This window comes from Mesoplodon bidens (assembly GCF_964165515.1).
Source record: "Mesoplodon bidens genome assembly, chromosome: 10".
NCBI classification, from domain to species: Eukaryota; Metazoa; Chordata; class Mammalia; order Artiodactyla; family Ziphiidae; genus Mesoplodon; species Mesoplodon bidens.
The window spans coordinates 46867078-46889918 of record NC_138172.1 but is presented as its reverse complement, the minus strand read 5'-3'; the positions used below and the strand labels follow the sequence as shown (position 1 = coordinate 46889918).

General features: G+C 40.3%; 1 protein-coding gene across 1 annotated transcript in view; it reads left to right on the top strand.

Moving 5' to 3' along the window:
* The window catches only part of ANO10 (anoctamin 10), a 242559-nt gene that overhangs the window by 162034 nt on the left and 57684 nt on the right, over positions 1-22841 (top strand). The window contains exon 12 of the mRNA XM_081246957.1: positions 22063-22179. Within this exon, the coding sequence (XP_081103083.1) occupies positions 22063-22179 (117 nt within the window). The remainder of the gene's footprint in view (positions 1-22062; positions 22180-22841) is intronic.

Here is a 22841-nt window from a genome sequence, read left to right as displayed (position 1 = left end):
TTTCTTCAAAAACATAGCTGATTGGTTAAATTGCTGCCACTAAAGTCTAGAGTCCTAAACTAAGTTGAAGAAGGTCAGAGAGTCCAATCTGACAAAGTAGTAACATACTAACTTTAGGAATTAGCATTTCTAGAGGGTGGTTCAAGAGGGCAAGTAGGAAAATCCTGAACTCACCTCCTCTCATGGACACACCAAATCTACAGCTGCATATGGAACAACTCCCTCTGGAAAAGACCTGAAAAACAGCTGAGTATCTCCTTCACATCAAACAAGACAAGGACCACATTGAGGTGGGTAGGAAAGGGTGAGACACAGTCTCGCCAAAAACCCCACCCCCAGCACTGTGACCCACAATCAAGATGGATCTCACACACTTCAGATGCCAGTCACAAGCCCAGTTTATCACCTTTGCTTTTGACTGTTGAGCTATAGATTAGAGGTTCCAACAACCCCCTCCTTAAGTTGTTATCAACATAAGATAGATTATTCTAAGTACAGGTTGTTCTAGCAAGCCTCATGGTAACCACGAAGCAAAAACTTACAGTAGATACACAAAAGATAATGAGAAAGGAATCTAAGCATAACACTACCAGCAAACCTCAAAGGAAGAGAGCAAGAGAAGAAGGAAGGAACAGAGAGGAAAACAAATAACAGTCTAGCAATAAGTACATACTTATCAGTAATTACTTTCAATGTAAATGGACTAAATTATCCAATCAAAAGACAAAGAATGGCTGAATGGATGAAAATTAAGACCCATCTTTATGCTGCCTACAAGGTACTTCAGGTGTAAGGTCACATAAACGGAAAGTGAAGGGATGAAAAAAGATGTTCTATGCAAATGGAAACCAAAAGGAAGCTGGAGTAGCTGTACTTATATCAGACAAAATAGAGTTTAAAACAAAGACTGTAATAAAAGACAAAGAAGGGTATTACATAATGATAAAGGGGCCAATCCAACTAGAGGATATAACGTTTATAAAAATGTATGCACCCAACAAAGGAGTACCTAAATATATAAAGCAAATATTAACAGACATAAAGGGAGAAATTGACAGTAGCACAATAATAGTAGGGGACTTTTATACATCAATGGATAGATCAAACAGATAGAAAATCAATAAGGAAACTTCAGTCTTAAATGACACATTAGATCAGATTGACTTAGTAGATATATAAAGAACATTGCATCCAAATGCAGGGGGATAGACATTCTTCTCAGGTGTACATGGAACATTCTCTTGGATAGATCATGTATTAGGCCACAAAACAACTCTTAATAAATTTAGGAAGTTTGAAATCATATGAGGCATCATTTCTGACCACAATGGTATGAAACTAGAAATCAATTACAAAAAGAAAACTGGAAAAATCACAAATATATGGAGATTAAACAACATGCTACTGAACAACCAATGGGTCAACAGAGAAATCAAAGGAGAAATCAAATAACACCTTGAGACAAATGAAAGTGGAAATGCAACATACCCAAATTTATGGGATACATCAACAGCAGTTTTAAGAGGAAAGTTCATAGTAATACAGGCCAACCTCAGGAAAAGACAAAGATCTCAAATAAACAATTTAACCTTACACCTAAAGGAACTAGGAAGAGAAGAAAACTTGAAGCCCGAAATTAGTAGAAGGAAGGAAATAACAAAGATCAGAGGAGAAGTAAATGAAATGGAGACTAAAAGACATTAGAAAAGATTAGTGAAACTAAGAGCTGGTTTTTTGATCTTAGCTTAACTCATGAAGCGAAAAAGAGTGCTCAAATAAAAATCAGAAATGAAAGAGAAGACTGATACCATAGAAATACAAAGGATCATAAGAGACTGCTATGAACAATTATATGCCAACAAATCAGACAACCTTGAAGAGGTGGGTAAATTCCTAGAAACATATAACCTTCCAAGACTGAATCATGAGGAAATTGAAAATCTGAAGAGACCAATTACTAGTAAGGATATTGAATCAGTAATCAAATACCTCCCAAAAAACAAACGTCCAGGACCAGACAGCTTCACTGGTGAATTCTACCAAGTATTCAAAGGAGAATTAATACCAATCCTCAAACTCTTCCAAAAAATTGAAGAGGAGGGAATGTTTCAAATTCATTTTACAAGACCAGCTTTACCCTGATACCAAAACCAGACAAGGACAAGAAAAGAAAATTACAGGCCATTTTCCCCAATGAACATAGATGCAGAAATCCTTTTAGCAAACCAAATTCAACAATACATTAAAAAGATCATGCACAATGCTGAAGTGGGATTTATTTCAGGATACAAGGTTGGTTCAAATCAGTCAACACATTAACAAAATGAAGGATAAAAACCGTGTGATCATCTCAGTGGATGCAGAAAAAGCATTGGAGGAAATTCAGCATCCATTTGTGATAGAAACTCTCAACAAAGTAGATAAAAGGAACATGCCTCAACATAATAAAGGTCATATATGACAAGCCTGCAGCCAACATCATATTGAATGGTGAAAAGCTGAAAGATTTTCCTCTAAGATCAAGAACAAGTCAAGGAAACCCACTGTCACCACTTTTATTCAATTTAGTATTGAAAGTCCTAGATAGAACAATTAGGCAAGAAAAAGAAAAGGCATCCAAATTGGAAAGGAGGAAGTAAAACTGTCACTGTTTGCAGATGACATAACTTTATATATAGAAAACCTTAACGACTCCAGCAAAAAACTATTAGAACTGATCAACGAATTCAGTTGCAAAATACAAAATCAATATATAAAAATCTGTTGCATTTCTACACTCTAATAATGAACTATGAGAAAGAGAAATTAAGAAAACAATCCCATGTACAATCATATCAAGAAAAATAAAATGCCTAGGAATAAATTTAACCAAAGAGGTGAAAGACCTGTACACTGAAAACTATAAGACATTGATGAAAGAAATTGAAGAAGACACACATAAATGGAAAGATATTCCATGCTTCTGGATTGGAAGAATTAATATTGTTAAAATGTCCATGCTGATGCAGACCAGGGTTCTTGGCCTTCCCCAATCAATAGAAATTGACTAGAGACCAGACAAGAAATTCAGGCAAGGCTTTATTGGGGCTCCTGCAACCGCAGGAGGGAGTGAAAACAAGTAACAGGTTCCCTTGCTCGCTCCCTGAGGGGGGGTGAGCTGGTTCCTTACATGGGGTGAGGGTAGGGCTGTGTTCAGGAGTCGGGCCAGAGGGAGGGCTTAGGTGTTTTGCCCACCCTTTGGTGGTGGTGTGTACAAGGGGTGTGTGCAGTACCCTGCTTTTGTTCCTGACACCCTGTTTTTGCTCAGTGCTCTTCAGAAGTGGCAGTTGGGTTTTTTGGTCTTTTTTTCTAATCTTTTGGTCCATAATTTGCCCCAACTGCACATGTATGCAGTTGTTTTTAGTCCCTTATAATCTCTTTATTTTGTTGCTCGAGAAGATGTTTGTCCAGGTGCAAGCACTGCAGCACTGCAGCAAAGAGTCCCAGGTCCCAGCCTGTCTCAGTACTACCCAAATCAATTTACAGATTCAGTGCAACCCCTATCAAAATACCAATGACATTTACACAGAAATAGAACAAAATCTTAAAATTCATATGGAACCACAAAAGACCCTGTAATGGAAAACCCTCAGTCTTCCACTTTATGTATAGGGAAAAAGCCAGCTCTTCCCTACTTTCTTTCTTGTGTGTCTCCTTTACCTTCACAGAAAACACTTCACTTCAGACACTTTTGGACACCAAATACGTGGAGGTTTTTCCACTCACCAAGCACTTCTCTGCAGTACCAGCTGCATGTCCTGCAATTTAACTCAGTTATGACACTGTCTACCCAGAGGTAGTATCAGATGTCATAGGTTAAGGCTCAGTCACACAGGATGTCCCACCATACACACTTCAGACACCAGTCGCAAGCCCAGGTTGGACTTCAGATGCCAGTCTCGAGTCCAGCTTGTTACTTGTACCTCTGACTTACTTGCTATAAATCAGAAGTGCCCACAACCCCCTGTACAGGTTTGATTAATTTGCTAGAGTGGTTCACAGAACTCAGGAAAAGTTTACTTACATTTACTGGTTTCTTATGAAAGGCTATAGTAAAGGATATAGATGACCATCCAGGTGGAAAGGATGCATAGGGCCAGGTATGTGGGAAGGGGTGTGGCGCTTCCATGCCCTCCCTGGGTACCCACTCTCACAGCATCTCCATGTGTTCACCAACCTGGAAGCTGTCCAAACACTGTACTTCTAGGAAGGCTTTATCACGTCAGCATGATAGATCATTAACTCCATTTTCAGCCCTTCTCTCTTCTCAAGAGCATGGGAGGTGGGGCTGAAAATTCCAATCCTATAAGATTAGCTTGGCCTTTCTGGTGACCAGCCCTCATCCAGGGGCCCACCCAGAGTTACCTCAATAGAGGAAAAGACACTCCTATCACCTAGGAAACTACAAGGGCTTTAGGAGCTCTGTGTCAAGAACAGAAGTCAAAGACCAATATTTGAAAAAGAGATGTTCCTAGTGTTCTCATCACTTAGGAAATTATAAGGGTTTTAGTAGCTCTGTGCCAGGAACCAGAGACAGAGACCAAATATATATTTTCTGTTATCTCACAGACTCTAAATAGCCAAAGCGATCTTGAGAAAGAAGAGCAAAGCTGGAGGCATTACAGTCCCTGCTTATAAACTATATTACAAGGCTCTAGTAATCAAATAATATGGTATTGGCATAAAAACAGACACATCAGGGGAACAGAACAGATAGCCTAGAAATAAACCCATTCACATGTGGTTAATTAACTTATGACAAAGAGGCCAAGGATATACAGTGGAGAAAAGGCAGTCTCTTCAATAAATGGTTTTGGAAAAGCTAGATAGCCACATTCAAAAGAATAAAACCAGACTATCTTATACCATACACAAAAGTTAACTCAAAATGGATTAAAGACTTGAATCTAGGACCTGAAACTTTAAAAGAGAGTGGCATCCTCCTAGAAGAAACCACAGGCGGTGAGCTTCTTGACATCAGTCTTGGTAATGATTATTTGGATTCGACACCAAAAGCAATGGCAACAAAAGCAAAAATTAACAAATTGGACTACTTCAAACTAAAAAGTTTCTGCACAGCAAGGGAAACCATCAGCAAAATGAAAGGGCAACTTACTGAATAGGAGAAAATATTTGCAAATCATATATCTGGTAAGCAGTTAATATCCAAAATATAAAGACCTCATACAACTCAATAGCAAAAAACAATCCAGTTATAAAATGGGCAGAAGATCTAAATAGACATTTTTCCAGAGAAGACATACAGATGGCCAACAGGCACATTAAAGGTTCTCAACATTACTAATCACCAGAAAAATGCAAATCAAAATCACAGTGAGGTATCACCTCACACTGGTCAGAATGGCCATCGTCAAAAAGTCTACAAATCATAAATGCTGGAGAGGACATGGAGAAAAGGGAACCCTCCTACACTGTTGGTGGGAATGTAAATTGGTGCAGCTACTATGGAAAATAATATGAAGTTTCCTCAAAAACTTTTAAATAGAACTATCATGTGATCCAGCAATTCCACTTCTGTGTACTTATCCAAAGAAAACGAAAACACTAATTCGAAAAGACACATGCATTCCTGTGTTCATTGTAGCATTATTTACAATTGCCAAGATACGGAAACAACCTGTGTCCATCGACAGGTGAATGGATAAAGAAGATGTGGTGTACACACACACACACAAATGGAATACTCTTAGCCATAAAAAAGAATGGAATCTTGCCATTTGTGACAACATGGATGGACCTTGACAGCGTTATGCTAAGTGAAATAAGTCAGAGAAAGAGAAATACCGTATGATTTATACTTATATGTGGAATCTAACAAACAAAACCAAGCTCATAGATACAGAGAACAGATTGGTAGTTGCCAGAGAGGCAGGTTAAAGGGGGTCAAAAGGCACAAACTTCCAGGTATAAAATAAGTAAGTCATGGGGATGTGATTGAGGTACAGCATGGTGACAATAGTTAATAATACTTTACTGCATAAGAGAGTAAATCTTGAAAGTTCTCAGCATAAGAAAAATACTTCATTACTATGTATGGTGACGATGGTAACTAGACTTACTGTGGTGATCATTTTGCAGTGTATACAAATATCGAATCATTTGTTGTACACCTGAAACTAATATAATGTTATATGTCAATTACACCTCAGTGAAAGACTTAGCATTTCTATATGTTGACTACTCACCACATATTGGGTGTGACAGTGCTGTGTCACATGAGGAAAGTGAGGCTCCCATGGCTCACTGATGTGCACAGCATCCTGCAGGAGGTGTCTGCACGTAGGTCTGCCTGACCTCTGAGCATGTGCTTTCCCATGGCCACTGTGTGTGTTCACAGAGCACCACCAGGAGGGTCACGTGGGGAGAAACAGCATCGTGTAAAATGAAGAAGAATCTAGAACTTGGCTCTCAGCCCTGACGTGTAGTCCCTGAAGGTCAGTTTCTTGCCCTTGAAGTGATTGACTTTAAAGACTCTCTCAGATTGTTTCAGCTCTAAAATCTCTGCATAGCAGATATGGCAACAGGCATCACTGTCTACCAGGGCGTCCTTACATGGAAGCTGTAGCCTCTGTGTCCTCCTGTACGTACCCAATTGAGCTTCATAAGGACTGGAGGAATGGTAGGAATGGTAGGAATAAAGGAAGATGATGTCCTGGGGGACATGGAAGAGGCATGAACCTTCCAGGGACCCCGGTGGAGAGGATAGAAGCAGCAGCCCCTGGAGGGGACACATTTCAGAGGCCAAGTCCAGACAGGGCATTGGCAAATTCAGGCTGGTTCAAAGCAAAATGAGATGGGATAGAACTTAGGCCCAGTAGTGTCAAAGACATGCCTATCTTTACTTCACAGTTGAGACTCAAGGAAGTGTGATTAAATATAACTAGTTATTAACTCATTTAGTTCTGTACTGAACAAAGTGTTCCCATGGCCACAGCATCTACATTAGAAGGGGGGGGGGAACTATAAAGAAAACAAAAGACTTGGAAAGAAGCAGACAAAGTCTGTGAATGAAGAACCATCTCAGGGGTCACAGGCTCATGTCACATATGTACTGTAGCCATGAACACATCCTGCCACCACCAGGGTGAAGGGGAAGAACTCTCCTCCCCTCTTGTACCTGTGGCTTGAGATCCCCGTTGCCATTGAGCCCTGAAGACTTTTTTTTTTTCAACTTCAGAGATTCTTCCAGTGTCCACTGTACCTATGTATGTCTGGATATAAACAATGTTTGGGGAGGCCAGGGAGGAAGGGACAGCTCAGTCGGCCCCAGACTGCACTCGTCTCCTGGAAGACTTCACCACGTGGTCTCCTGAGCCTGCCCTCCTTGCCTGGTGGGGTCAGGTGAGGAGGCAGGGCTCCTGGATCAGCTGTGTCACTGACCAGCCAAGCATTAGGCAGGGGACCCCAGGAGGCTGGTTTTGTGTCCTTGCACTGCGGGAGAGCCACCACCCTTATTATTATCCCTGGCATGCACCATGGCTGGCCTCTGTGGCTTATGATTTAGAGGTTACAAATGTGTGTTTCTCCAGCGTGATTGAAATTCTCACTTGATGGTCCACTTAATGTAAATGAAGTAAGTGTACAGTGAAATGAAACCGCAATCTCAGGGTATCACTTTGCTTCACAGGCCTCAGTTAGAGAACATTTCTAGGCACACAGTTATTAAGTGTAGCTTGATATTTTGCTTGTCAAGTGATCAAAATAATTGTTGAAAAAAACAAAACAAACTCCACATAAAACATAACCCTCCTACAGGTTGCACTTCCTTTCACAATCATCAAATCTATCCTAGAAATGGCTTAAAATATGCCTCCGATCGGGAGGAGAACAAGCTTTACAAGCTTTATGGTGGGTAGTGATGCCTGCTGCTGTATCAGGAATGCACAGATTTTAGAGATGAGAGAAGCTGAAAGAGCCTTTAAATTCAAGTTAATCACTTCAAGGGCAACAAACTTTAAGGCTGGATAAGATGTGTTCTTTGGTGACACAGAGGTTGCCGAAGCCTTGAAAGCTAGCTTTCTCATCATCCCAGTGACAAATGACAGTCTCATCACTCAGTGTCCTTCACCAGTGAGGAGCCTCTTTTAGCAAATGCCTACAATGGAGATTATATATTTTTTTAAATAAATTTATTTATTTATTTTTGGCTGCATTGGGTCTTCGTTGCTGTGCACGGGCTTTTCTCTACTTGCAGCGAGAGGGGGCTACTCTTCGTTGTGGTGCGTGGGCTTCTCATTTCTGTGGCTCCTCTTGTTGCGGAGCACGGGCTCTAGGTGCACGGCTTCAGTAGTTGTGGCTCGCGGGCTCTAGAGCACAGGCTCAGTAGTTGTGGTGCAAGGGCTTAGTTGTTCCATGGCATGTGGGATCTTCCTGGACCAGGGCTCAAACCCGTGTCCCCTGCATTGGCAGGTGGATTCTTAATCACTGTGCCACCAGAGAAGTCCTGGAGTTTATATTTTTAAAGGGAAGAGCTGATGAGGCATTCAGCTTAATTTATTTGTAACCCTTAAAATTATTTCCTTGTATTCTTCTAGTTTAATTGACGTTTTTTTCAAACCACTGTTTCATTATGTGGTGAGATAGAAGAAAAGGAGGTAAAATTTTTTTCATGTTTTTATAGTAATCAATTACTCTTAGCTCTCTGTTTTAATTGGCTCTCCTAACATTTTCCTATTGCTTTTTTACCCTGTACACTTCCTTTAGATTCAAGTTTCCATTAACCTTTTAAGCCCAACTCCTTATTCACTTGACTGATCTTGGGAAATAGCCATGTGGATGGAGCGGAGGCCCAGGCTGTCTGTGATGACGGCGTCTCCCAGTCCTGCCGTGTGTGTGCATCCTCCACGCACCTGGCGCAGATCCTGATCAGGAGCACAGTGTGCTGGTGTCACAGGTGCTGCGTCTCTCAGGGTCTGGCAGTGACTCGTCAGGGTTAGGGCCTGAAGATGCTGCGAGAAGCCTTCTTTGAAACTCCAGAGAAGGTTCCTCTTCATTTGTGTTATTGAGACAAAGGCAAATTTTGTGAGGCTTTCTCATCTTTTGACAAATATGAATTAATTGGTTAAATAACTAGAGTTTTGAGTCTTTCTACGCACTCTATACCAAAGGGCAGCAAACTCTGGCCAAAGGACCAAAGCCTCTTGCTGCTTCTTAGTAATGTGATGTTGGCGCACAGCCACACCCATTTCTTTATGTATCAGCTGTGGCTGCTTTTCACACTGTATGGAACGGCAGGGTTGAATAGTTGTGATGGAGATATACGGCAAGAAAACCTAAAATATTGACTTTGTGGGCCTCTAAGAAGTTTGCTGACCCTGCACCAGACTAAGAGAATCTATCATTTTGTTTTCTTTAGAGAAGTAATGAATACATATGGGAATGGAGGGCAATATCACAAAGTCCAAATAGTATAATAAAGTAAAAACAGAAGTCTCCCCCACACCATTTTTTAAAGTTGAAATATAGTTGATTTACAATGTAGTGTTAATTTCAGGTGTATAGCAAAGTGATTTGGTGCTCTGTGTGTGCGTGTGTGTGTGTGTGTGTATACACACACACACATATACTTTTTCAGTTTCTTTTCCATTATAGTTTATTACAAGATATTAAATATAATTCCCTGTGCTATACAGCAGGTCCTTGTTGTTTATCTATTTTGTATATAGCAGTTTGTTTCTGCTAATCCCAAACTCCTAATTTATCCCTTCCGCCCACTTCCCCCTTTGGTAACCACAAGTTTGTTTTCTATGTCTGTGAGTCTGTTTCTATTTTATAAATAAGTTCATTTGTATCATTTTTTTTTAGATTCCACATATAAGTGATGTCGTATGATATTTGTCTTTGTCTGACTTACTTCACTTAGTATGATCATCTCTAGGTCCATCCGTGTTGCTGCAAGTGGCATTATAGCTTTAAAAACTTCACTTAAAACATGTGTCTCTTGATTTGTCAACTTTATGTCCTCTCGTTGAAGATGAGGCTGTTAACATAGTTAAGCTTCCTTTGGCTTCCACTGCCCTCTTCTCTCCCCATTTTTGCTGGCTCTTTTATTACGTTTACACTGCAAATTATAATTGGCTATGATTTGTCTCCCAGTTGGTGATAAAAACAGAAGAATGAACATTTATAATATTATGAATATTAGATGCTATTTAACCATTAGCATTATTGAACCTGAAGAGAAGGAAATATAATCCTAGGATTAACACTTTGCTTCTTAAAGGAGAACCTTGTAAGCATTCAAATCCAAAGGGTTTGTTTTCTTTTAGCCTCTTATAAGTCATGGTCCGCTGCTTCTGTTTCTTATTTTCCCTGTCATTGTCTTAGATTCCATTTATATTTTCCTGGAGTTACTCCTTGAGTAGTTTTCTTTTTCATATAGCACACGTAGGCAGTAAACTTTGAGTTCTTATGTGCTCTCCAAATGTCTGCTTTTGTCCTCGAGGGTTAGCTCTGTTTTTTCATCTTGGTCATGGCATTTGTGGTCCTCAGCTTTGTGACACTGTCTGGTGGTTGGGATGGTGAGACGAAGAGCTGCTGTGGCTTCCCTCTTCCAGCGTGGGTGTGCAGATCTGTTCCTTAGAAGGGCTCCCTGTGCTAGGAGATTCTATCAATACATGAGGAGAGTCCCTGGGAGGTTCATGGGCTGGGAACAGACTGGCCACCCAGGGATTTGACTGACCTCACTCTGAGTCTGAAGAACTTGAGTGTCTGCCATCCTGGGCAGCAGTAGCCCTCCTTGTTTGGCTTTCTTTTTTGGTAGGGGGGATTGTTGGGATTTTTGACCTGTAAGTCTGTTAATTGTGGAAAAAGCACATAACATACAATTTACCATCTTAACCATTTTTAAGTGTACAGTACAGTAGTGTTAACAATATGCACATTGTTGTTCAACAGATCTCTAGAGCTTTCTTATCTTGCAAAACTGAAACTCTCTACCTTCTTTTTAAATGGCTGAATAATATTCCCCCATATGTATATACCACAATTTCTTTATCCATTCATCCACTCATGGACTAGGTTACTTCTACTTCTTGGCTATTGTGATAAGTGCTGCAGTGAACATGGGTATGCAAATATCTCTTCAACATCCTATTTTCTTTTCTTTCTTTCCTTTTTTTTTGGACTATATACCCAGAAGTGGGATTGCTGTATCATATTGTAATTCTATTTTTAGCTTCCATACTGTTTTCTGTAGCAGCTGCCTAATTACTTTGGCTAGGATTTCCAGTGAGAGAGGTCATCCTTGCCTGTTCATGATCTTAGAGGAAAAGCTTTGAGCTTTTCACCATTGAGTGTGTAGTTAGCTATGGGGCTTTTCATATATGGGCTTTATTATGTTGAGGTACTTCCCTTATTTTCTTCTTGTTGATTGTATTTATCATGAAAGGAAGTTGAATTTTGTCAAATGCTTTTTCTTCATCGATTGAAATGATCATGTTTTTTCCTTCATTCTGTTAATGTGTTATATTACATTGATTCCTTTTCATATGTTGTACCATCCTTGCATTCCAGAAATAAAAACTACTTGGCTATGGTGTATAATCCTTTCAGTGTGCTGCTGAATTCACTTTGCTGGCATTTTGTTGAGGATTTTGGCATCAATATTCATCAGGGATATTGGTCTGTAGTTTTCTTTTCTTGTAGTAAGTTTGTCTGGTTTGGGTATTAAAGTAATGCTGACTTCAGAGAATGAAATGAATTTGGAAGTGCTCCCTTATCTTCAATTTTTTGTGGGGAGAGTTTGAGAAGGATTGGTGTTAATTTCTCTTTATATATTTGGTAGAATTCTCAAGTGAGGACATCTGGTTCTGGGCTTTCTGCTAGGAGATTTTTTTATTACTGATTAATCTTCTTACTAGTTCTATATCTATTCAGACTTTTTATTTGTTCATGATTCAGTCTTTGTAGGTCGTATGTTTTTAGGAGTTTATCCATTTATTTCCTAGGTTATCCAATTTGTTGGCATATAATTATTCATTATCTCTTACAATCCTTATTATCTCTGGCATCAGTTATAATGTCTACCCTTTCATTTCTGATTTTTGTTATTTGAGCCTTTTTTTTCTTTGTCAGTCAAGCTAAGAGTTTGTTGATTTGTTGGTCTTCAAAAAAACCAACTCTTAGTTTCATTGATTGTTTTCTATTGCTTTTTGTTTTCTAATTCATTTATTTCTGCTCTAATCTTTTTTTAAATCAATTTATTTATTTTATTTATTTATTTTTGGCTGCGTTGGGTCTTTATTGCTGCATGCAGGCTTTCTCTAGTTGCAGCGAGCGGGGGCTGCTCTTCGTTGTGGTGCACGGGCTTCTCATTGCAGTGGCTTCTCGTTGCAGAGCACAGGCTCTAGGCACACAGGCTTCAGTAGTTGTGGCACATGGCTCAGAAATTGTGGCTTGCAGGCTCTAGAGTGTGGGCTCAGTAGTTGTGGCACACAGGCTTAGTTGCTCTGCAGCATGTGGGATCTTCCCAGACCAGGGATGTCCCCTGCATTGACAGGTGGATTCTTAACCACTGCGCCACCAGGGAAGTCCCTCTACTCTTTATTATTTCCTTCCTTCTGATAACTTTGAGTTTAGTTTGTTCTTCTTTTTCTAGTTCCTTGAGATATAAAGTGGGTTGCTGATTTTAGATATTTCTTCTTTTTTAATGAAGGCATTTAAGACAATAACTTTTCCTCTTAGTTCTGCTTTTGCTGAATCCCGTAAGTGTCGGTATATTGTGTTTTCATTTTCATTTATGTCAAAATATTTTCTAATTTCCCTTTTGATTTCTTCTTTGGCCCATTGGTTGTTGAAGAGTTTGTTGTTTAATTTTCACTTATTTAATTTTTCAGTTTTCATTTTGCTGTTGATTTCTAGTCTCATTCCATTGTTGTCTAAAAAGATAATTGATATGATTGCAATGTTCTTAAATTTGTTAAGATGTGTTTTGTAGCCTAATAGGTGATCTGTCCTAGAGAATATTTCATGTGTGCTTTAGAAGAATGTGTATTCTGCTCTTGTTGAGTGGAGAATTCTGTCCATGTCTGTTAGGTACAGTTGATCTATAGTGTTCTTCAAGTCCTCTATTTCTGTATTGATCTTCTGTCTGGCTGTTCTGTCCATTATTGAGAGTGGGGTATTTAAATCTCCTACTATTATTGCATTATTGTCTACTTTTTCCTTCAATTCTGTCAATTTTTGCTTCATATATATGGGTACTCCAGTGTTAACAATATATAATTATTGGTGGTGAATTGACCCTTTATCATTGTATAATGCTCTCCTTGTCTCTTATCTCAGTTTTTTAAAGTCTATTTTGTCTGATACAAGATCGCCACTTCTGCTTCCTTTCTTTTTATTTTTTGGTTACCATTTGCATGTAATATCTTTTTCTGTCCTTTCACTTTTTTCCTGCATGTGTTCTTACATCTAAAGTGAGTCTCTTATGGATAGCATTTAGTTGGATCTTGTTTTTTTGTTTGTTTGTTTGTTTGTTTTGTGGTACACAGGCCTCTCACTGTTGTGGCCTCTCCCATTGTGGAGCACAGGCTCCGGATGCGCAGGCTCAGCAGCCATGGCTCACGGGCCCAGCCGCTCCGCGGCATGTGGGATCTTCCCGGACCGGGGCACGAACCTGTGTCCCCTGCATTGGCAGGTGGACTCTCAACCACTGCGCCACCAGGGAAGCCCTGGATCTTGTTTTTTTAATCCACTCAGCTTCTCATGTCTTTTGATCAGGGAATATAATCTTTTTACAATTAAAGTAATTACTGATAGTAACAAAATTATTATTGCAATTTTATTCATTTTTTTCTGTATGTCTTATAATTATTTTGTCCTTTTCCTTTCTTGATGTACTCCTTTGTGTTTTTTTGATTTTTTTTCATAGACTTGTTTTTGATTTCTTTCTCATTTTTCTTTTATGTGTTTTCTATAGGTATTTCTTTGTGGTTACTATGGAGAGTACATAAAACATCTTATAGTATAGTAATCTATTTTAAAATAATAGAAACTTCAGTCATGTACAAAATGTCTACTCTTTTACATCTCCCCTCCAATTTGTTATTGATGTCACAAATTACACAATTTTATAGTTATAGTTATTTCTACGAATTTATCCTTTAAATTCTACACCAGAATGAAAAGTGATATACACACTACCATTACTGTATACTGTATTTGTCTATTTATTTACCTTCACCAGAAAGCTTTATATTTTTATATGCTTTTTGTTGTTGTCCATCATTCTTTCCTTTCAGCTTAATGGACTCCCTTTAGTATTTCTTGTAAGGCAGATGTGGTGGTGATGAATTCCCTTAGCTTTTGTTTATCTGGAAAGGTCTTTATTTCTCTTTCTTTTTTGAAGGACAGTTTTGCTGGATATAGTATTCTTTGTTGGCAGGTTTTTTCTTTTAGCCCTTTGAATGTATCATCTTACTCCCTTCTGGCCTATATTTTTTTCTGCTAAGAACTCTTCTAATAATCTTACGGTAGCTCCCTTGTACATCATGTGACACAGTCTTGCTACTTTCAAGATTCTCTCTTTGTCCTTTGATGGTTTGATTACAGTGTATCTCAGTATGGGGTTCTTTGGGTTCATCTGAGTTGGAGTCTTTTGAGTTTCTTGAATTTGGATGTCCAATTCATTCCTCACATTTGGGAAGTTTTTGACCGTTATTTCTTCAAATAAGCTCTCTCCCTCTTTCTCTCTCTTCTCTTTCTGAGATTCCCATAATGCATATATTGGTAATACTTGCTGATGTCATTAAGTATCTTGAGCTTTCTTCATCTTTCTTTATTCATTTTTCTTTTTGCTCTTCTGACTCAATAATTTCAGGTGACCTGTCCTAGAGTTCATGGATTCTTTCTTTGGCTTGAACAAATTTGATGTTGAACCCATATAGTGAACTTCTCAATTCAGTTATTGCATTCTTCGCTTCCAGAATTTGTTTAGTTCTTTTTTTTTTTTTTTTTTTTTTTTTTTAGTTTCTATCTTTTTGTTGGTATTTTCATTTTGTTCACACATCATTTTCCTGATTTCGGTTACTTGTCTGTGTTCTCTTATAATTCATTGAGCTTCTTTAAGATGATTGTTTTGCATTCTTTGTCATGTACTTCATAGATTTCTGTTTCTTTAGGGTCTTTTTTTGAGATTTATTATTTTCCTTTATTGTGTCATATTTCTGTTTGATAGTGTTCCTTGTTATTTTTTTGCTGAGATTTGGGCATTTGAAAAAACAGCCATCTCTTCCAGTCTTCACAAACTAGCTTCATACAGGCAAAGACCTCCATCAGTCAGCCCAGCTAGAGATTCTGGGAATGTCTCAAACATTCTGGAGATGTGTCTTTTCTGGGCTTGTGCATGTATTTTCCCAATTAGGGAAGTCTGCTGATTTTTTTTTAGGAGTTTGTAATCTCTTCCTCCCTCTGGTCTCTGTCTTCAGTACTGCAGGTTCTCTGGTATTTCAGCAATCTCTCCTTTGTTTTTATTGGCCCCCCAGGCATCCAAAGTATGCAGGATCCTCTCCAGTGCCCTGAGTCTAATGAGACAGAAACCAGTTCCTAGGGAAGTCCCTTGAAAAGATGGAATGTACATTGAATGTATGTTACACTTCTCTATTCACAAGTTGGGTGTTTTCTCCCAATTGTGCTGAGGTGTGCCAGCTTGGAGGAAAGGTTATCATAGGTGAAATCCAACAGCTTTTCTTACTCACTTACTCATTCTAAAACAGCTGTTTTTAGCTTTGTGCTTCCCTAGAGTACTGTAGCTTCTTAGCTGTTTTCTGAAGTTCTCACAAAGGCTTTTTGGACTGTATGTTGTTCTTAAGTCAGTGTCTCTGTGGGGGAACAAGGTTTGAGACTTCCTATCCTGTCATACAGCTGACATCACTCTTGTGTCCAAGTCTTTAAATAAGAGTCTGGTATGACCTTAGGCTCAACTTCTGTCTTGGGCCTGGCAACCCCACACAAGGAACTCTCCCAGAAGATCAAATGCTTTCTTTAAAGGGCAGGTTTTTGGCTTTAGTGCAAGAGTAGAACTTGCAGTCAGTCTGTTATAAGGTGGCATGAGAAAGGGCTTCCTATGGCCCCAGCTTTTCTGAAGGTGGTTCTTTAATGCATTCACTTTAGTGCTGACTCCCTGCCCCAATCCTTTCCTTTTGTGGGTTGAATCTGACATCTTCTTCTGAGGCTCCTTTGGGAGGACCTGCCTTTGTCTCAGGAGACTTGAGCAGCACTTTCCACTCCATAAGTTCTATATTCAGAAGTTCTGGCAAATTCTCTTGTTTTCCAGTCTTGTTCTTTTTAGACTATATTTCTGTCATTTCAGGGGACCCTGGGGAGGTAGAAGAAGTACATGTGCATGCTTGATCTACCATCTTAAAATGAAAATCCCTGATTTTTTTTCCTTAAGAGCCTAATTCCATAATTTTTTTTCAATCTCAGCTTCATTAATCATTTCTTATTAATTGGTACTTCACATTTAGTTTGTCTGATAATCGGCAGAGGATGCTTTCCTGAAGGACTTTTTTTTTATTCAGTGAGCTCTGAATGGAAGGAGGTAATGTGGCAGACCTACCACTGTAGAAATCAAATTAACTTTTCAGAATTCCAAGAATTCAACTCTAATTTGCATATTCTATTTCAGAAGAGACAGGGTTGGGGACACACTGCTACAAACACAGCTGCTACTGTTGATCATATCATGAATTTTCTAGTTTTTTAAAATAAAATGGTTCCTCTCACTCTCTGTGCACCTGGCACGAGACTCCCAAGAGTCTGACAGCCCTGCAGTGACCACAGGTGAGCGACACAGTGATGGTGGAGTGGGCAGTACTTTACCGCTGGCACCAGAAAACGTGTAGCTTCTGAGTGCCAATTTTCTCTGGTCCCGTTCTTTTTCCCTTTCCCAACCAAGACACCCTATAATCATTACCTGAACTATATTGTCATGGGTAGCCAACTTCTTTGTATTTATTAGTTTAAAAATTCTGCCCATCTCCCCACCCCACCCCTCACTGTTTCTCTTCTCCTTTACTTTGTGTAGGATACATTTTGTGAGTTTCACTTTAAAGGAAGATTGTTGGTGAAGAATCACAATCATGGCCCATAAAATGTCTTCTCTTTTCATAAAGAGGCTATGAAAAACCAACTCAGCTATTCATTTTGAGTGTGTTTTTCTTCAAATCTGAGCAGATTTGTATTTTATCTTAGGCTTTCTTTTATTTATGAAAACAAGTAAAAATAGCTAAAATTCTTTTCACAATTTTTTTTCCTCTGTTCAGTTAGCGTAAAGTAGTTCCCAGCCTTGAAACAGATTTTCTGTATGAAAAATATAAACGAGATTTTAAAAATTAATCTTTTGAAGCACAGTGCTATAAATGTTATTTAGGTTTCTAGGCTTGACTACAAAAGCTTACTTAAATCCATCATGATGTTCAACTTGAATTCTGGATCCTGGGTACAAGAACCTACTAAGAAGAAAGAGGGGGATAATGTATCCTTTCCTGATCATTCAGACAATTTTGGTTCCTCTTTGCTTCTCTTTACCCCTCTTCCTTGAAGCTGATACCCTGTGTTGCCTTCCCCACCCCACTCCCAAGGTCTCAAGGTTACTGGGGAGGGGGAGTACAGAGAGAGAGTGTTTGCTAACGCCAGCTAATTAATTAACAGGTATCTGTGAATGGTGATGCTTCTTAACCCTGCCAGAATATTTTCCCTTTTAAAAGATGGTGTGTTATGCCACATAAACCTGAAATTGGTGAAATTTCTGAGAGTGTAGCAAAGTGGGGGGAAAAAAATCAGTGTGACAAGATTTTGATAGGTAAGGTGGAAGACGGCCACCACTGAAGCAGTCTGGCCCTGCATCATTGTGCACAGTCATTTGCAGAATGTGTGATTGCTTTTGCCAGCTTCTTGGACTCCCGATTAAAAGCCAGACTCTCTGAGCTGCAGGTGGTTTGGTCTGGGTCTGTTTACTGGGCATGTGGGCAGTGGTGACCAGGTGGGTTAGGAGCCTGGCAGGGCACGTGTGGTTCATTTTTTAAATGAGTGGAATCCCTGCGTTCTTTTTCACATAAGTGTTTTTTACCCCGTACAAAAGTAATGCATGTCTGTTAAAGGCTAAAGATAAAGAGGTTGCCCAAAGTGCCACCATCCAAACAAAATTTCATTGTGAAGATGTTGATATTTCTTCCAATCTAGTTAATAAAGTTGGCATTTTTATTTTGTTCTCTGAGACACTTTTTTTTTTCTGCTGAAGATTATGATTATCTGTTTTGAGGAAAGGATATTTAACGATGATTTGCGATTAGCTCTGCGAAAGAAAAGTGAGAACGCGATGTGTAATTCCCACCTCTCCTTCCTCATTTTAAGTATTGAATTGCATATTCTAAGCAATAAATGTGTTTTAAAATTCTTAAGTCTCAAATTAGTGCCCTTAAATGCTTCTGTCCCTCGTGGTCAGCTCTCTGTCCTCGACAGGGACCACATCAGACTCCCTGTTTATGGCTAAGCCCCTGCCTGGCACGGCAGCCTGGCTCTGTGCCTTGGAACTTCTTCCAGGAGCTTCACCTTTGGCCATTCTCTTGGTTCCATCCCCAAAGCATCTCAACATGTTTAGGAATTATACCTTTAAAGAACATGGCCAGCACAGGTCTCTGTCCAGGTGCTGCCTCGTCCCTCACCCCTCCTTTGCAGGAAGACTCTCTGAACCCTGTGGTCGGCACCTCCCTCCTCCAGCCTTGCCTGCAGTCCCTTCCCAGCCCACTGAGTCCTGCTTCTGCGACCACTCAGCTGAAGCCACTCCCACCAGGGTCACCAGAGGCCTCCTGGTGGATAAACCTATATGTTCCCCCTCAGGCTTCATGTACTTGACCCTCCGACACCCTCCTTGACTGGCTTCTTTCTCTCCCCTTTGCTTCTGAAACTCCAGAATCTCCTAGATTCTGCTTATCAGGCTTCTTGCTGGCCCCTCTCCTTTGCTCGTCATGCATGTTTCGGTTCCCCCACTTCCATCCTCTGCCATCGTCTTGCCATCTCGTCTTTCCTCTCTCTCACCACACAGCCTTGTAAATCTCGTCCACTCCCATGGCTTTATCTGCCACTTACACACATACAGCAGTGACCCAAATGTCTGCCTCCTTGACTCCTCTACCGTACTAGATGCTGGACGTGTCCACTTAGACACTCCATAGACATCTGAAAGTCCACAGCCCGCGCAGACCCCTTCTCCCCTCTGGCCTGCCCCCCATCCTGTGCTTATCAGTTCAGTGCATGAGTCACTGCAGTCTGGCGAGTCTGCTGCTAACGAGCCCTCCAGGCACTCCTGGAGCTTCAGCCCCACTGCTCTAATGCACACTCAGGTCACCCTGCTCACTTGCCTGCACTTCCACACTCGTCCACGCCCCTTGCCACAGACAGAGAAATCTGATTGAGTCATTCCTGTGTTCATGCTTTCAGCGCCCCCTCTGCTGCCTGTGTCCCCGGGCTCCTGGTTGCCTCTGCAGCCCCTCTCTTTTCAGCCCCCATCCCTTTGTCCATTTGCCCTCTCTCTGGAAGCACTTCGGCCCCCTCTCCTTGCCTGGCTAACTCCTTCTCATCCATCACGTCTCTGTTCAAACTTATTTCTTCAGGAAGCCCTCTCTGACCTGCTGGTCCAAGTGCTCGTGGTCTCATGTGTGTACCCTGCCAGTGACACTCCTGCGTGGCATTGTAATGGCCTGTCCTTACTCATCTCCCCACCTAGACTGTGCGCCAGGACATCAGCCCTTTCGCTGCAGTGGCCAGCATAGCAGTCACGAATGGAGCGATGGACACAGGGCTACTGCCCTGCCGGCTTCTGGTCGTGTGGGAACCAGTGAAGAGTGCCGGCTGTGCAGCTTGTGGGGCTCTTCAAGGAGCGTGACCCTGGGGTTGTTACGTGGGACGTGAAAAGCTTGAAATAAGCAGGTCTACTAGGAACTTTTTTGCAAATGTAGTTCCAAAGAAAATGATTTCTCTACATATGGGCTTTTAAAAGCATTTATTATAGAATATTTTGGGGGAAGTAAACCATAGAGAACCACTCATAAAAGCTCGTTGCTGTATAAGTGTTTTAACCATGTTAAAATGACTTCCTGTTTTAACTAATATTGTCTAATAAATACCAACTTTTTTTCAATTCAAGAGTGCTTTATGAACATTTCATATGGAAACTATGAGCACCAAGATCTGTGGCACCCTTGACCAGTCACCCGGTAACCAGTCCTGTTTCCCAAAGAAGAGTTGACACATCTTACAGGTCCCCTGTAAGGGAAGTGCTTGACAGGGTCTCCTTTCTCAATAATTCCTCCTGAGACTCTAGAGAAGAGAAAATGGGGACAGATTTGCTAGGAGAGATGGGATAGGGCCAGTGACCGGGTCATGGTGGGGCTCTGGCAACTTGAGGACACGCAGTTTCTGAAAAATATGGATTTCTTTCCATTCACTAATTTGTTTATTTCTTGTCTAACAATCCTACTGAAGAGGTTAAGTCTTACAAAAAGTTATATCTCAGTGCTCCAGTGGAATGAAATAATGACACAGTATAGCTCTTCCTAAATTATTCATTTGTTCTTTGTTGATTATCTCCAGGTTCCTATTAATTCAGTTCACTTAGTTCAGAATTATAACACATGATGTCATCTGTTTTATCTTCTTGTTTTCACACTATAGACACCTAATCAGTATCTTCCAGTGCCTTCTTTTGGTCCTGGTAGTCACATTTTAGTGAAGACTGCCCATCCCTGGTCCACTCCAGCTCTCCTGCTAACACCAGGCAGTGCCTGGCCTTCCCTGGGGTTCTGCCGGTTTTCAAGTTTTTGTGTTGAATTATTGCTTGTTCTGGCACGATGTTGATTTCCTTCATTATTTCATGCTTCTCCCAGGAGATGTCCACATGTTATTTATCCTTCATCCCCCTTTTGAAAATATCACAGTAAGGAATTCACTTATTTTTTTTCAGCTATCTTCCTTTTCTGTCAATAATTCAATGCAACAGTTCTTACAGCCTGTTCCGTCTCCTTCACTGATTTTCTTAATGCCTTTTAATTATTTCCTACCTTTAAAATTTATTATCCAGCCTTTAATATTTAGTAATTCATGCTGCCATCAAAGACGCAACTTTAAGGATCATTCAGCTTTCTGTGGGTCTTGATCCTGGGTCACAGGATGAAGGCAGAATTAGAGAAACATCGAGTCGAGGCTGTGCATCTGAGGAGCAGGCTTACCAGGGGAAGCAGTCCTGTTGGCTTATTTCTGCAGAGAAAGAAGCATAATTATAAACCTCATATTATTATGTTAGAAAACCTCTGTATGGTGTTGGTGTAGAAGGGAAATAAAATAGCCAGGTTCTAAGTTTCCCATGTTATAAAGGATACGTTTTACATAATATAAAGGATACGCTCTACATTTCTGTATACATTTCTGCCTCATAATATGTGGAGTCTGCAACATAAGGTAGCACATTACAGTCGATCAACTCATCAATATTTATTGATTGTCATTTCATGAAAGAAACTGCACCAGACACTACTAGGGATGCAGAGGATACAAGGCACCAAAAGGCACATGCACGTTCCACGTTACTCAGCTTGAAGTACAGCACAGGGGAGGATGTTGTTACACAAAGAGCAACGTTTGGCTCTGCACACGTTGCCCACTAAATACGTTGGGGATTAAGACATGCATAAAAAAAAGCATTTGGTGGGAGACTTCTCAGAATAAACTTTATTTTTCACTGAGAGTAGCATATGGTATCATTTTAAGGGAATAACTGACTTTGAAAGAATAAAGCGAAGTAAGTCAATAATTATTGAATGGGCCACAGTGGGATGGATTAAATATAACTCATGGACCTGGTTGATCTGTGATACATCACAGGCCAGTAATTAGAAGTGACCCAAGATTAACGAGAAGGATCACGGTGCTGAGGTGCTCATTTGTCTCCTCGCCCACATGGTCTAACGTGTCCCTGCAACGTGTGCTCTTTCTTGTTTTCAGCACGCACTCCTGGCTTTGAAGTTCATCCTTGCATTTGCCATACCTGATAAGCCACGGCATATCCAGATGAAACTGGCCAGATTGGAATTTGAATCTTTGGAGGCACTCAAGCAGCAGGTAAGGGCAACTGTCCTGAAAATAAAAATGTATTTCTTTAGCAAATGCCAGGAAACATAAGTCAGAGAACTCACTCTCAGCTTTTACTTCAGCCTTGAAGTTACCAGTTTAAATAAGTATAGAAGATTCCAGTTTTTAATTTTTATTTATTTATTTTATTTTTGGCTGCATTGGGTCTTTGTTGCTGCACGCGGGCTTTCTCTAATTGCAGCGAACGGGGCCTACTCTTCGTTGCGGTGCGCGGGCTTCTTATTGCGGTGGCTTCTCTTGTGGAGCACAGGTTCTAGGCACGCATGCTTCAGTAGTTGTGGCACATGGGCTCAGTAGTTGTGGCTCATGGGCTCTAGAGTGCAGGCTCAGTAGTTGTGGCTCAAGGCTTAGTTGCACCACAGTATGTGGGATCTTCCCAGACCAGGGCTTGGACCTGTGTCCCCTGCATTGGCAGGCGGATTCTTAACCACTGTGCCACCAGGGAAGTCCCTCAGTTGTGTTTTTTTTTTTTAATTTTTATTTCATGTTGGAGTATAGTTGATTTACAATGTTGTTTGTTTTAGGTGTACAGCAACCTGATTCAGTTACACATATCCATATATCTATTATTTTTCAGATTCTTTTCCCATTTAGGTTATTACAGAATATTGAGCAGAGTTCTCTGTGCTATA